The sequence below is a fragment of the Balaenoptera borealis genome, assembly GCF_965194805.1.
Source record: "Balaenoptera borealis genome assembly, chromosome: X".
Taxonomy (NCBI): Eukaryota; Metazoa; Chordata; class Mammalia; order Artiodactyla; family Balaenopteridae; genus Balaenoptera; species Balaenoptera borealis.
The window spans coordinates 91026524-91041133 of NC_138881.1; the positions used below are offsets into that span (position 1 = coordinate 91026524).

The window sequence follows — 14610 nt, forward strand, 5'->3', positions numbered from 1 at the left end:
TGGACGCATTTTTGGCTAGAGGGTGTTATTGACATTTAGTACTCAGGGGCCAGGGATGCTCTAGATCCTGCAATAAGAGGGACAGTCCTGAAAAATGAAGAGTTGTCCTGGACAAAATTAGAAAAAGAGAGATTGAAGACATGAGAGTGACCACTCAGCAGTATTCCACCCTGTTGATTACTCCTTCCTTCTTGAAACACTTTTTTCTCTTTAATGACATCACTCTCTCCTTGTTTTCCTCCCAAATCACTGGACACTCCTCATCTTCTTTGGTCCCAGATCACTGGCTCTTCTTCTCCTGCCTGAAGTTCTCTAGGTCTGTGAAAAATACCTATGTCTTTTTTTTTCTCTATTCTCTTTCCATCTAGTCCCATGGCTTTAAATACTATTTATCTCTCTAGTCTTGACCTCTCCCGTGAGCTTCAGATTCATATAACCCACCACTTACTTGACATTGCCCACTTGTTTAATAGGCAACTCAAACCTAACATGTCCAAAATAGAACTCTTGTCTTCCCCAAACCTCTTTCTTACTGATCTTCCTCATCTCAGGAGATGGCAACAACATTCACCCAATTGCACAAGCTAAAAACTTAAATCATCCCTTATTTCTCTTTCCTTTATACCTCATATGCAATTCATCAGCAAGTCTTATTGGCTCTACTTTTAAAATATATTCAAAATCCACCTAATTGTCATTATCACAACTACCATCATCTTTCAAACCACCATCATCTCTCACCTGGACCATTATGATTCTCTCTTGATTCATCTCCCTCCTTCCACTCTTGCTCCCTTGAAAACTTTACACAGTGTCCAGAGAAATCCTTTTTAAAAAGCGATATATCAGGTCACATCACTTCTTTGCCCAGAACCCCCAATGGCTTCCTATTGCACTTAGAACAAAATCCAAAATCTTTATCTTAATCTATGAGGCTCTATGTGATCTGACCTCTACCTACTTTTTCAGTTTCATCTAATACCACATTTTCTTCCTTTCTCATTATGTTCTAGCCACCCTGGCCTTCATTCTGTTCCTTCAGTATGTCAAGTTATTTCCTGATTCTTGCTGTTCATTCCAATTGGAATGCTCTTCCCTCAGATGATGATAATTTTACCTCCTATTTCTTGCCTGTTTATTTTTAATTAATTTATTTTTGGCTGCGTTGGGTCTTCGTTGCTGCGCGTGGGCTTTCTCTAGTTGCAGCGAGCGGGGGCTACTCTTCGTTGCAGTGCGTGGGCTTCTCATTGCGGTGGCTTCTTTGTGGAGCACGGGCTCTAGGCATGTGGGCTTCAGTAGTTGTGGCACGTGGGCTCAGTAGTTGTGGCGCACGGGCTTAGTTGCTCCGCGGCATGTGGGATCTTCCCAGACCAGGGCTCGAACCCATGTCCCCTGCATTAGCAGGTGGATTCTCAACCACTGCGCCAACAGGGAAGGCCTCTTTCCTGTTTAATTGCATGAGTTAGTGCATCCAGAACTACATTAAATAATGGTGGTAAATAATGGTATTATTTCTTATTTCTCCCTTCAGTTAGAATGTTTCTAATGTTTCCTCATCCAGCCCGATATTGAATTTTGGCTTGTGTGTTAAGGAACTATTCATCTATTCTGATTTTATTAAGAGTTCTAAGCAGGAATGGATGATGAATTTGATTAAATGTCTTTTTAAGATTTGTGGAAATCATATGATAGTTTTACTTTTGATCTATTGGTAAATTCAATTTCTTAATATTGAAACATCTTTGCATAAATTCACTTATTCATTTACTCAACAAACATTTATTGAGTACCTATGATGTGCCAGGTACTGTTCTAATATCACTGTACTCACAGAGCATACTTTCTAGTGGGAGAGAGAAATGAACAAAATAAATGCATAAATTTTATTGTACGTTGGAAGGTGATTAATGCTGTGAAGGGGAAAAGAGCAAGGGGCAGTGATATGGAATACTAGTGTAGGTAGTGGCTGCAACTTTAAATAGCGTGGTCAGGGAAGACCTCACTGAGAAGGCAATATTTGTTCAAAGACCTGAAGGCATCTCACCTCATCAGGAAGTGAGGCTAGGATGGTGGAAATGTTATGTAAGTGGATATTTAAATCACCAATATTTAAGATAGCAGTTAATGGTAGAAATATCAGTGGAGAACAAAGAACTATTCTTAGAGAAATTGGGGTGGGAGGTCTGACTCAGGAATTGGTAGATGGTTGCAACAAGGAGGGTAATTGGTGGTATACTGTGAAAGACATGAGATTTATTTTAAAAAGCTGGAAGGAAGGGGGCAGGCCCTGTGATATAAGGGGATTGAGAGGGAAAAAAAATAGGCACAAATTGAGAAGACTATAAGGGAATCTGTCATCAAGGGAGATCCAGATTTCAGTTAAACTAAGAAAAATTGCAGAGAATATTAAAAGAGGCTTATGAAATAAGGTATGTTGTACTATGTGTTCCAGAAGACCTAATGGAAGGGTTACATGAGTTGGTAAGGGGTAGGAAATGGAAACAAAATAGAAGACCAGATGGTAATTATTAGGTGTTAAGGAAGGACTTGGAAATCTGAGGCTTCCTGTATTTTGACACAGAGAGATAAAAGTGTAATGAATTTAGGGCTTCCCTGGTGGCGCAGTGGTTGAGAATCTGCCTGCCAATGCAGGGGACACGGGTTCGAGCCCTGGTCTGGGAAGATCCCACATGCCGCGGAGCAACTAGACCCGTGAGCCACAACTACTGAGCCTGCGCGTCTGGAGCCTGTGCTCCACAACAAGAGAGGCCGCGACAGTGAGAGGCCCGCGCACCGTGATGAAGAGTGGCCCCCCGCTTGCCGCAACTAGAGAAAGCCCTCGCACGGCAACGAAGACCCAACACAGCCAAAAAAAAAAGTATAATGAATTTAGTTCTGGTAGTCTCAAGACAGATAACGGTGGTGAGGCTGTGTTTGGGGATGAGTGTGGGTAACAGTAGAAGTATGAAGGTCCTGTAGATGAGTGCTCTTACTCCAGAATGAGCTGAGCTTACTCTTGACTCCTGTGAGAGGAGAGGAGTCATGCTCCATGATCTTATGAAACAGACATGGCCATAGAGTACTGGAATGTTTCACCATGGTAACTTTATAGAAAATGTATCCATTAATATTAAAAGACATCTGTTGGTTTTGTGTCCAATTTTGGAGAACATATACCTCTATATTTTTATTCTCCAGAGGTAAATACTTATACAATTTCAAAGTAGGGGGATCCATCACCTTTAAATTTTTTCACTTTCCTATAGATTATCATTGTTCCTGAGAGTTTTTATAAAATATTTATTATGGCTGCAATGGAAAAAATATCTCACATGTGTTTCCGTAGTTAAACAATGGGAAATTAAATCACTGAAGCAATTCAGAATGGGTCCTACCCAAACTTTTTCTGTTAATCAAAGTTTCCTAATGTTGTTATGTTTCAGATGGAAACTCATATAGTCTTAGTTTCTTTGCTAAAAATCAAGTATATTGGAGGTAGTTGCTGTATTTCTGTCACATGAAAATATTTTTACAATATCTAGAACCTGTAAAGTAAGACTATCTTCCAAAGTGACAGGCCAAATTTTTCTGTATATCTTAAGCTTCACTAAAATTTCAGTAGGTAGCATAGACTGGTCAAGTTATATATATAAGGTATGTATCACTTATTCTTTTGTTCTGGCATTCAGGAAGTGACAGTTCAGGAGGAAGCCTAAAATGGTTGATCTCCAACGAACACTTGCTGTTTGGCCTTCTCATTTCAATTTTCAAACAACTTAAAATATGATCAAAGACACTCATCAGAGGACCTGGGGAGCCTGTATTAATCACTTACAGATTATAGGAATATAATGTCTTTAAGAACCACCTTGTCATATAAATTTAGCATAAGAAAAAGACAATAAAGAGGAAATTTAAAACTCAAAATGACAATCTCACATTAATGACCCCACCCCAAAGGTTTTGGCATATTAAGCCAGCTCTGTTACAACACATAGAGGAGAATAAATGAATGACAATGAAAAACAATTTGTAAGTAATTTGACCTACACTTACCCATTTCCAGGAAAGCCCCAAAGTGAATTCCTAGAGAGACTAAAGGAGTAGTTTCAACTACTTGCCCGAAGACAGGATGAACATGGGAAAAAGGGATCTCACAAACTTTAAATTAGTGGACCCTTTTCCTGTTACTTTTTATTCATAAGGCCGGAAGGCAGAAGTGTAAATTGAAGTTAGTGTTGGGTATGGTGGTAGCCAGGCTTTGAGATGGCCCGCAATGATTCTCACCTCCTGATATTCATCCCTTTGTGTAGTCCCCTCTCACATCGAATGGGGCTGACCTGTATAACCAACAGGATATTACAGAAATGAAAGCGTATAATTTCTGAGGCTACATTTTTTAAAAAGGCATGGTTTCTGTCTCACACTTTTGGATCATTCACTCTGGGGAGAAGACAGCTGTTGTGTCGTAAGGACACTCAGGGCCCTAAGTCCTATGGAGAAATCCATGTGGTGAAGAACAGATGTTGCAGGAAGGGGGACTCCTTCCAGGGCCCGAGAGTGGGCTCTTGTCTAACACTCAGAAATGAATTGTCCAAGGAGACACACGTGCTGACAAAGCAAGAGACTTTATTGGGGAGGGGCACCTGGGCGGAAAGCAGCAGGGTAAGGGAACCCAGGAGAACTGCTCTGCCACATGGCTCCCAGCCTCAGGTTTTATGGTAATGGGGCTAGTTTCCGGGTTGTCTCTGGCCAGTCACTCTGACTCAGGGTCCTTCTTGCTGGTGTGCGCATGGCTCAGCCAAGATGGATTCCAGCGAGGAGGATTCTGGGAGGTTGGTAGGGCATATGGACTGGCGTCTCCTTTTAACCTTTCCCGAATTCTTCGGTTGGTAGTAGCTTGTTAGTTCCGCATTCCTTACCAGGACCTCCTGTTGTAAGATAACTCATGCAAGTGGTTACTGTCGGGCCTGGCCAGGGCGGGTGGTTTTGGTCAGTGGTTCCCCTAACACTGAGCCCTCTTGCCAACAGCCATGTGAGTGAGCCATCTTGGATGCAGATTCTCTAGCACCAGTAAAGCCTTCAGATGTCTGCAGCTCAGCCAGTATTTTAACCACAACCTCATGATAGTCCCTAACTAAGCCAGAACTACCTAGCTAAGCCACTCCTGAATTCCTAACCTATGAAAAATGTGTAAGATAATAAAAGTTTATTGTTGTTTTGAGCCATTAAATTTAGGGGGGAGGAGGTATAATTGGTTTTGGTTATACAACAATAGATAACTAATAAACAATAATATGTGACAGAACCAGAATTCAAGCCCAAGTTTGACTCCAAAGGTTGAGCTCCCAAAAGGTTGAAAGTTTCCCAATGACATTTTTAGCAATTTTCATTAGTTTACCCATTACAATAATTTTTCTTTGACATGAATTCAGTTTGCCTCCTATGTAAAGAGAGGAACATCAACCCCTTTGTCTGGTCAGTGACATACTGTATTTACTAATACTGGACAAGTTAGGTCTTGGGTACAGTCAGTTCAAAGTCAATAATAACAATGTCTATTTTCCAGGTATTCAATAAAAGTATTTCTGAAGAAGTCTGATTCATGTTTCAGGAGGAGATTTTCTGTTGACTCTTCATTGAATCTTCTACTTTATGAGATATTAATGTGTACCATTAAGGAACTTAATTTGTTCCTTCTCCTGTCCCTCCTCTGAAACCATTTTAGTACACAATTTTAATTTCCTCAAGAGGCAAAATTAATGAGTTGTTTCTGAATTACCCTTAACTAGAGTTGCAAACAATTTTAAGAACCACTTTGAAGTTCTACCCAAAAGTTGTATCTAAATTTCACTTGTCATAATTTTTTTTCCTTACTCAAATGTCATTTCAACCCTGGGGAAATAATTTTTTACCTTGAAAGAGATAAACATTTCAAACTAAAGAAACAAATATTTGTACTTCTTAGTCCAGGTGAAATGAGTCATCCTGCAACTAAGGAACATCTCAACCTGACTATCAGATCTGAATGTTATTGAAGTAAGAATAGGTCTTTCTTGTCCAGTAGACTGCTCATTTAATTTGAGGTAGAGTCCCTATAACTACCTCTTTGAGAAATGTTCTATTTCTCTCATTAAAAGCATCTCTAATTAAGAAGATTTGAATTTTCAAAATATAAATTAGGAGGTAATTCTTTGTTTAATGAAAATATTAACTAAAGGATATATTTAGATAGTAGGACCTGTAGAGCTCTATTTACAAATGTTTGTTTATATACAGATTTAATAAAGTAAAATATAACTCACAGACATGTATTTATTCACATACTTTATATCACAAAAACACTATTGCCTATTTTAAGCTTCTTATAAGGAATTCCAATTTTTCCCACTACTTATTTGATATGTATTTCCTTTATAACCTGTTGCTTTTATGCTTGCTATTCCAGCTCTGAACTCACCAGATGTCCAATATTTCAAGTTTTCTAGCTCATTATTGAGATGAGACAGTTTTAAGTGAAATCTTACTAAATCAATAAATAGTCCCATTTTTGTGTAGGGGTCATATTGTTATTTCTCTTTTGTTCTGTTAACAACTTTTCTGGACCCCTACATTTCTCCAGGAAATGTGTATGGGAGTTTATACCAGGAGACTACAACATGGCATCACCAACCCACACCCAACATGAGAACTAACCACTTTTTATACAAAGTACCCAGTGATATAAAAGTAGTTGAAGGTCCCCAACTCTAGCAGGTGCACTAGTATGCACCTTCAAGCAATGAATGTACAGGCATGTAACCAAAGTGTTTCTATAATAGCTTTGGAGGCAGATAGATCTTAGTCAAATTACAGACAGTTGCCTTGGGTCACTCACTAAACTTTTCTGTATCTTAGTTTCTCCATCTGTAAAATGGGGGTAATAATCACTGCTTCTCAAGATTGTTATGAGGAAAGAGCATAGTCTGGCACATAGTCGGCATTAAATAAATATTATTTCTCATTCCCCCATATTTTACTGCACTCTTCAAATTAACTGTTCCTCAAGACAACGGTATTTTTCATTTTCTCTTTCAGATTAAAATTAAACTGCCAAATACGAACCTTTCTGAAATTGAAATCAACATTCAGGAAATGACCCTTGACCTCCGTACTCCTAATAAGTGAGTAAAACTTAGAACTAGAATAATGAATATTATAATATTAATGAATCTTTAGTCAATATCCTTTATAAAAGTGTACATAATTATTTTCTTTCACTCCTAAAGTCTGAAGAAAAGTGAAAAAGTCAATCATTCAGATGTTTGATCTAGGTAATATAAACATATATTTGTAAATACCTAGATTTTTTCCTACTTTACATGCATACATTTGGAGTAGGTTGATACCACCAAGACATAGTCCTTGACATTCAGATACAGTTTGCTTATCTGTCAGGAAAAATAGCTAGAGGTGAAAACCTCTTAAGTTGTAAGTCTTGCATGTGGCTTTCTGGTACAGTGATGGCATGAAAGAAGCAGTCTTTAAGCATATTGGATACTGTGGGGCTCTAAGGTTAAATTTGATTATATTCATCTAAAAATCAACAAAAAGTCTTATCAATTGCTTAAAACAAAAATTCTAACAGCTAATTTATCACTAGATCCTCAAGTTGCATGAATACATTTAAAAATAATGCAGATGATAATGGAATAATTCAATTAAACATTTGATATTTTCAAAATAGTCTTGTTATTATACAAGTTCAAATCATGTTCCCCAAACACAATGTATACAGTAAAATTCTGATAAAAATGTTTATCTTGAAACCTGGATAAATCAGCCCTGTCTCTCAAAACTAACTCTATAAGGAGGGAATTGATAGAACCTGGCAAGTGCTGGATAAAATGTCTAAATATCTCACTGCTTTGTTCACTTTTCATCTGGATGTATAGCATGAGCACACTTTGGTTGAGTGCAGTGTTTCTTTGTAACTCATAGACATTTCAAACTGGGTGCGGGGAGCAGAGTCAGCTCCTAGCACATTCTCTTCCTTCCATTATCAGTACCTATAATTCTCCTTTGTTGATTGTAGGGCTTCAAGAAAATAACAAAACAGGATCTCTGGTACAAAAGACTTCTGTGTGTAAACAACCCAACATGACATGCATAGCTTAACCTTGATTTCTACAGTAGATGTATTTAACCCCAAATGATCTACAGATGAAAACATATCAAATATTTTCTCATTACTTAATATAATTTCAAAAATGTATTCACTCAAAAAAATGTCTCATGTTATAAAAATTACATTCCTTATTCCTACCATTCACTTCAAGGAGTATTGTAATTTTTTTCCATTACGTTATACACGCATTTACTCTTCCACACAATCTTTGCAAGGAAAGTTGGTGAAATGAACAGTCAATTTTTCATGATATTTGTGCACTTGTTAAAAGCACACACATATCTACACACTATGGAGTTAATTTCCGTTCCCCTAGCAGTTCTCCCTGTCTCCATCCATCTTTAGGCAGCTGCTCTGGCTATGCTGTCATTCCAGACATTTATCAGAGCCCACGAAATGAAAGACTCACACACAGATATTTTTCCACATTGAAGGTAGGCTGCACTAGGTCATTTGGATCTTAAAGTACTTATACATTAAATGCTCAGTGCATGAAGGTACTGTCTCTTAAGAAAAAGATTCATTAATTAAGATAGAAGACAGAAGGGAGGATTATCCAAGATGGCGGAGTAGAAGGACGTGCTCTCACTCCCTCTTGCGAGAGCACCAGAATCACAACTGGCTGCTGGACAATCATCGACAGGAAGACCCTGGACTTCACCAAGGAGGATACCCCACGTCCAAGGACAGAGGAGAAGCCACAGTGAGATGGTAGGAGGGGCGCAATCAGAGTAAAATCAAATCCCGTAACTGCTGGGTGGGTGACTCACAGACTGGCGAACACTTATACCACAGAAGTCCACCCACTGGAGTGAAGGTTCTGAGCCCCACGTCAGGCTTCCCAACCTGGGGGTCCGGCAACGGGAGGAGGAATTCCTAGAGAGTCAGACTTTGAAGCCTAGTGGGAATTGATTGGAGGACTTTGACAGGACTGGGGGAAACAGAGACCCCACTCTTGGAGGGCACACACAAAGTAGTGTGCGCATCGGGACCCAGAGGAAGGAGCAGTGACCCTGGGGGAGACTGAACCAGACCTACCTGCTGGTGTTGGGGGGTCTCCTGCAGAGGCGGGGGGTGGCTCTGTTTCACTGTGGGGACAAGGACACTGGCAGCGGAGGTTCTGGGAAGTGCTCCTTGGCCTGAGCCCTCCCAGAGTCTGCCATTAACCCCACCAAAGAGCCCAGGTAGGCTCCAGTGTTGGGTTGCCTCAGGCAAAACAACCAACGGGGAGGGAACCCAGCCCCACCCATCAACAGTCAAGTGGATTAAAGTTTTACTGAGCTCTGACCACCACAGCAACTGTCAGCTCTACCCACCACCAGAGCCTCCCATCAAGCCTCTTTAGATAGCCTCAACCACCAGAGGGCAGACAGCAGAAGCAAGAAAAACTACAATCCTGCAGCCTGTGGACCAAAAACCACATTCACAGAAAGATAGACAAGATGAAAAGGCAGAGGTCTATGTACCAGATGAAGGAACAAGATAAAACCCCAGAAAAACAACTAAATGAAGTGGAGATAGGCAACCTTCCAGAAAAAGAATTCAGAATAATGATAGTGAAGATGATCCAGGACCTCGGAATAAGAATGGAGGCAAAGATCGAGAAGATGCAAGAAATGATTAACAAAGACCTAGAAGAATTAAAGAACAAACAACCAGAGATGACCAATACAATAACTGAAATGAAAACTACACTAGAAGGAATCAATAGCAGAATAACTGAGGCAGAAGAACGGATAAGTGACCTGGAAGACAGAATGGTGGAATTCACTGCTGCAGAACAGACTAAAGAAAAAAGAATGAAAAGAAATGAAGACAGCCTAAGAGACCTCTGGGACAACATTAAATGCAACAACATTCGCATTATAGGGGTCCCAGAAGGAGAAGAGAGAGAGAGAGGACCAGAGAAAATATTTGAAGAGATTATAGTCGAAAACTTCCCTAACATGGGAAAGGAATTAGCCACCCAAGTCCAGGAAGCGCAGAGAGTCCCATACATGATAAACCCAAGGAGAAACTTGCCGAGACACATAGTAATCAAAGTGGCAAAAATTAAAGACAAAGAAAAATTATTGAAAGCAGCAAGGGAAAAACGACAAATAACATACAAGGGAACTCCCATAAGGTTAACAGCTGATTTCTCAGCAGAAACTCAACAAGCCAGAAGGGGGTGGCATGATATACTTAAAGTGATGAAAGGGAAGAACCTACAACCAAGATTACTCTACCCGGCAAGGATCTCATTTAGATTTGATGGAGAAATCAAAAGTTTTACACACAAGCAAAAGCTAAGAGAATTCAGCACCACCCAACCAGCTCTACAACAAATGCTAAAGGAACTTCTCTAAGTGGGAAACACAACCTGGAAGAAATGGACAAATTCTTAGAAAGGTAAAACCTTCCAAGACTGAACCAGGAAGAAACAGAAAATATGAACAGACCAATCACAAGTAATGAAATTGAAACTGTGATTAAAAATCTTCCAACAAACAAAAGTCCAGGACCAGATGGCTTCACAGGTGAATTCTATCAAACATTTAGAGAAGAGCTAACACCTATCCTTCTCAAACTCTTCCAAAAAATTGCAGAGGAAGGAACACTCCCAAACTCATTCTATGAGGCCACCATCACCCTGATACCAAAACCAGACACAGACACTACAAAAAAAGAAAATTACAGACCAATATCACTGATGAATATAGATGCAAAAATCCTCAACAAAATACTAGCAAACAGAATCCAACAACACATTGAAAGGATCATACACCATGATCAAGTGGGATTTATCCCAGGGATGCAAGGATTCTTCAATATACGCAAATCAATCAATGTGATACACCATATTAACAAATTGAAGAAGAAAAACCATATGATCATCTCAATAGATGCAGAAAAAGCTTTTGACACAATTCAACACCCATTTATGATAAAAACTCTCCAGAAAGTGGGCATAGAGGGAACCTACCTCAACATAATAAAGGCCATATATGACAAACCCACAGCAAACATCATTCTCAATGGTGAAAAACTGAAAGCATTTCCTCTAAGATCAGGAACGAGACAAGGATGTCCACTCTCACCACTATTATTCAACATAGTCATGGAAGTCCTAGCAACGGCAATCAGAGAAGAAAAAGAAATAAAAGGAATACAAATTGGAAAAGAAGAAGTAAAACTGTCACTGTTTGCAGATGACATGATACTATACATAGAGAATCCGAAAACTGCCACCAGAAAACTGCTAGAGCTAATTAATGAATATGGTAAAGTTGCAGGATACAAACTTAATGCACAGAAATCTCTTGCATTCCTATACACTAATGATGAAAAATCTGAAAGAGAAATTATGGAAACACTCCCATTTACCATTGCAACAAAAAGAATAAAATACCTAGGAATAAACCTACCTAGGGAGACAAAAGACCTGTATGCAGAAAAGTATAAGACACTGATGAAAGAAATTAAAGATGATACCAACAGATGGAGAGATATACCATGTTCTTGGATTGGAAGAATCAACATTGTGAAAATGACTATACTACCCAAAGCAATCTACAGATTCAATGCAATCCCTATCAACTTACCAATGGCATTTTTTACGGAGCTAGAACAAATCATCTTAAAATTTGTATGGAGACACAAAAGACCCCGAATAGCCAAAGCAGTCTTGAGGGAAAAAAATGGAGCTGGAGGGATCAGACTCCCTGACTTCAGACTATACTACAAAGCTACAGTAATCAAGACAGTATGGTACTGGCACAAAAACAGAAACATAGATCAATGGAACAAGATAGAAAGCCCAGAGATTAACCCACGCACCTATGGTTAACTAATCTATGATAAAGGAGGCAAAGATATACAATGGAGAAAAGACAGTCTCTTCAATAAGTGGTGCTGGGAAAACTGGACAGCTATATGTAAAAGAATGAAATTAGAATACTCCCTAACACCATACACAAAAATAAACTCAAAATGGATTAGAGACCTAAATATAAGACTGGACACTATAAAACTCTTAGAGGAAAACATAGGAAGAACACTCTTTGACATAAATCACAGCAAGATCTTTTTTGATCCACCTCCTAGAGTAATGGAAATAAAAACAAAAATAAACAAATGGGACCTAATGAAACTTCAAAGCTTTTGCACAGCAAAGGAAACCATAAACAAGACGAAAAGACAACCCTCAGAATGGGAGAAAATATTTGCAAACGAATCAACGGACAAAGGATTAATCTCCAAAATATATAAACAGCTCATTCAGCTCAATATTAAAGAAACAAACACCCCAATCCAAAAATGGGCAGAAGACCTAAATAGACATTTCTCCAAAGAAGACATACAGACGGCCACAAAGCACATGAAAAGATGCTCAGCATCACTAATTATTAGAGAAATGCAAATCAAAACTACAATGAGGTATCACCTCACTCCTGTTAGAATGGGCATCATCAGAAAATCTACAAACAATAAATGCTGGAGAGTGTGTGGAGAAAAGGGAACCCTCTTGCACTGTTGGTGGGAATGTAAATTGATACAGCCACTATGGAGAACAATGTGGAGGTTCCTTAAAAAACTAAAAATGGAATTACCATATGACCCAGCAATCCCACTACTGGGCATATACCCAGAGAAAACCGTAATTCAAAAAGACACATGCACCCCAATATTCATTGCAGCCCTATTTACAACAGCTAGGTCATGGAAGCAACCTAAATGCCCATCGACAGACGAATGGATAAAGAAGATGTGGTACATATATACAATGGAATATTACTCAGCCATAAAAAGGAACGAAATTGAGTCATTTGTTGAGACGTGGATGGATCTAGAGACTGTCATACAGAGTGAAGTAAGTCAGAAAGAGAAAAACAAATATCGTATATTAACGCATGTATGTGGAACCTAGAAAAATGGTACAGATGAGCCGGTTTGCAGGGCAGAAGTTGAGACACAGATGTAGAGAATGGACATATGGACACCAAGGGGGGAAAACTGTGGTGGGGTGGGGATGGTGGTGTGCTGAATTGGGCGATTGGGATTGACATGTATACACTGATGTGTATAAAATTGATGCCTAATAAGAACCTGCAGTATAAAAAAACAAACAAACCAAACAACTAATACTAAACTTTCATTGGGTTATTTGTATGGAAATATGTTAATATAAATGTTTCATACATTACATGAAATTTCTAAAAATCTTATGTTTGTATTTGTATGGAAATATGTATGGAAATATGTTAATATAAATGTTTCAGACATTACATGAAATGTCTAAAAATCTTATATGTTCTGGTATAATGTTATAAGTCATAATCCTAGCTATTACTTTAAAATGTATATCTCAGAAATAACTAATTTTCTTGTCAACTGCATTATTATGAACTTTCATCAAATCTTTAACTGTGGTCATTTTTAAGTGTTTTGTCATTTACAGACAGTTCTGGGTGTACTCTGATGCTTTTGCAAATATGTTCCTATAAAAGGGTTTCATCTTCAAGAAATTCATGGAAAAGACTCTGACAAGTACAGGTTTCTGGTAACTGACTGTACTGCTGAACTGAATGGATAAGCATTTTCAGAACTCTAATGAAAAACTGATGAACTCATGAAAGTGCTAACAAAAGATCAAGATGAAAAAAAAATTAATTACATGGGACTGAGTGAACTGATGAGGATGAGTATAATTTTTGTGACTTTCTGTCTGAATTAAAAAAAAAATCCCACAAGGTCTCAGAGGCAAAGAATATACAAATCAATTTTCACTGCAAAGTAAAGGAGCTGTTACAGTGGAGGATTACTGGACTGAATGTCAATACTATGACATAGTATGAGTGTGTTTCATGTTTGGTAATTGAAATCATTGTTGCTTTTGTTGTGGTCATCCATGTACAATGCTTGGTGTCAGTCTATTTATCTCTTGTAAAAATAAAATACAGTGTGTGTGTGTGAAAAAAAAAAAAAGATAGAAGACAGAAGATAGAATTAAAGTTTTTATCACTTTTCCTAAACACTTGAACATGCTTTGGAGCCATGCTATTACCTGAAATTGTATTATTGGAAATGTGTCTTGTTTTTTAGTTTATTAATATTCACATCTACTTTCTTTAGTTTCTAACTTTGACACCTGTAACACTATGCTTACCGGCTCCAAGAAAGATAAGAGCGGACGTTCTGCTCATGTAAATGCTCATGTATTTATACTCATGTATAAATGAGTATAAGGCAAAACAAGTGAATTTGTTTTTGCTCATGTACCTATAATTCTCATGCCAACCATGCATCTAAAGCATACAGTTATCCAGCAACTGAGCCAGAAACTGCAAACTACACTCAGCAATCTCTCACAGGAAATTTTTGTCAATGTATAGTAGAAAGAACAGAAGCAGGCAGAGAAAAGCACTTTCATTGATCTGGTATTGAAATCATTCCAGGCCTGA

The 14610-nt window shown here is 38.5% G+C and overlaps 1 protein-coding gene across 3 annotated transcripts in view; it reads left to right on the plus strand.

The window, feature by feature from the left end:
• DNAAF6 (dynein axonemal assembly factor 6) overlaps positions 1-14610 on the plus strand; it is a 62508-nt gene that overhangs the window by 29105 nt on the left and 18793 nt on the right. For 2 of the 3 annotated variants that reach the window (XM_082377555.1, XM_082377556.1), the window contains exon 6: positions 7078-7163. In XM_082377555.1, coding sequence (XP_082233681.1) covers positions 7078-7163 — 86 coding nt within the window. Of the gene's footprint in view, positions 1-7077; positions 7164-8074; positions 8459-14610 lie in introns of those variants that run through there. The other variant, XM_082377557.1, reaches the window with a different exon arrangement.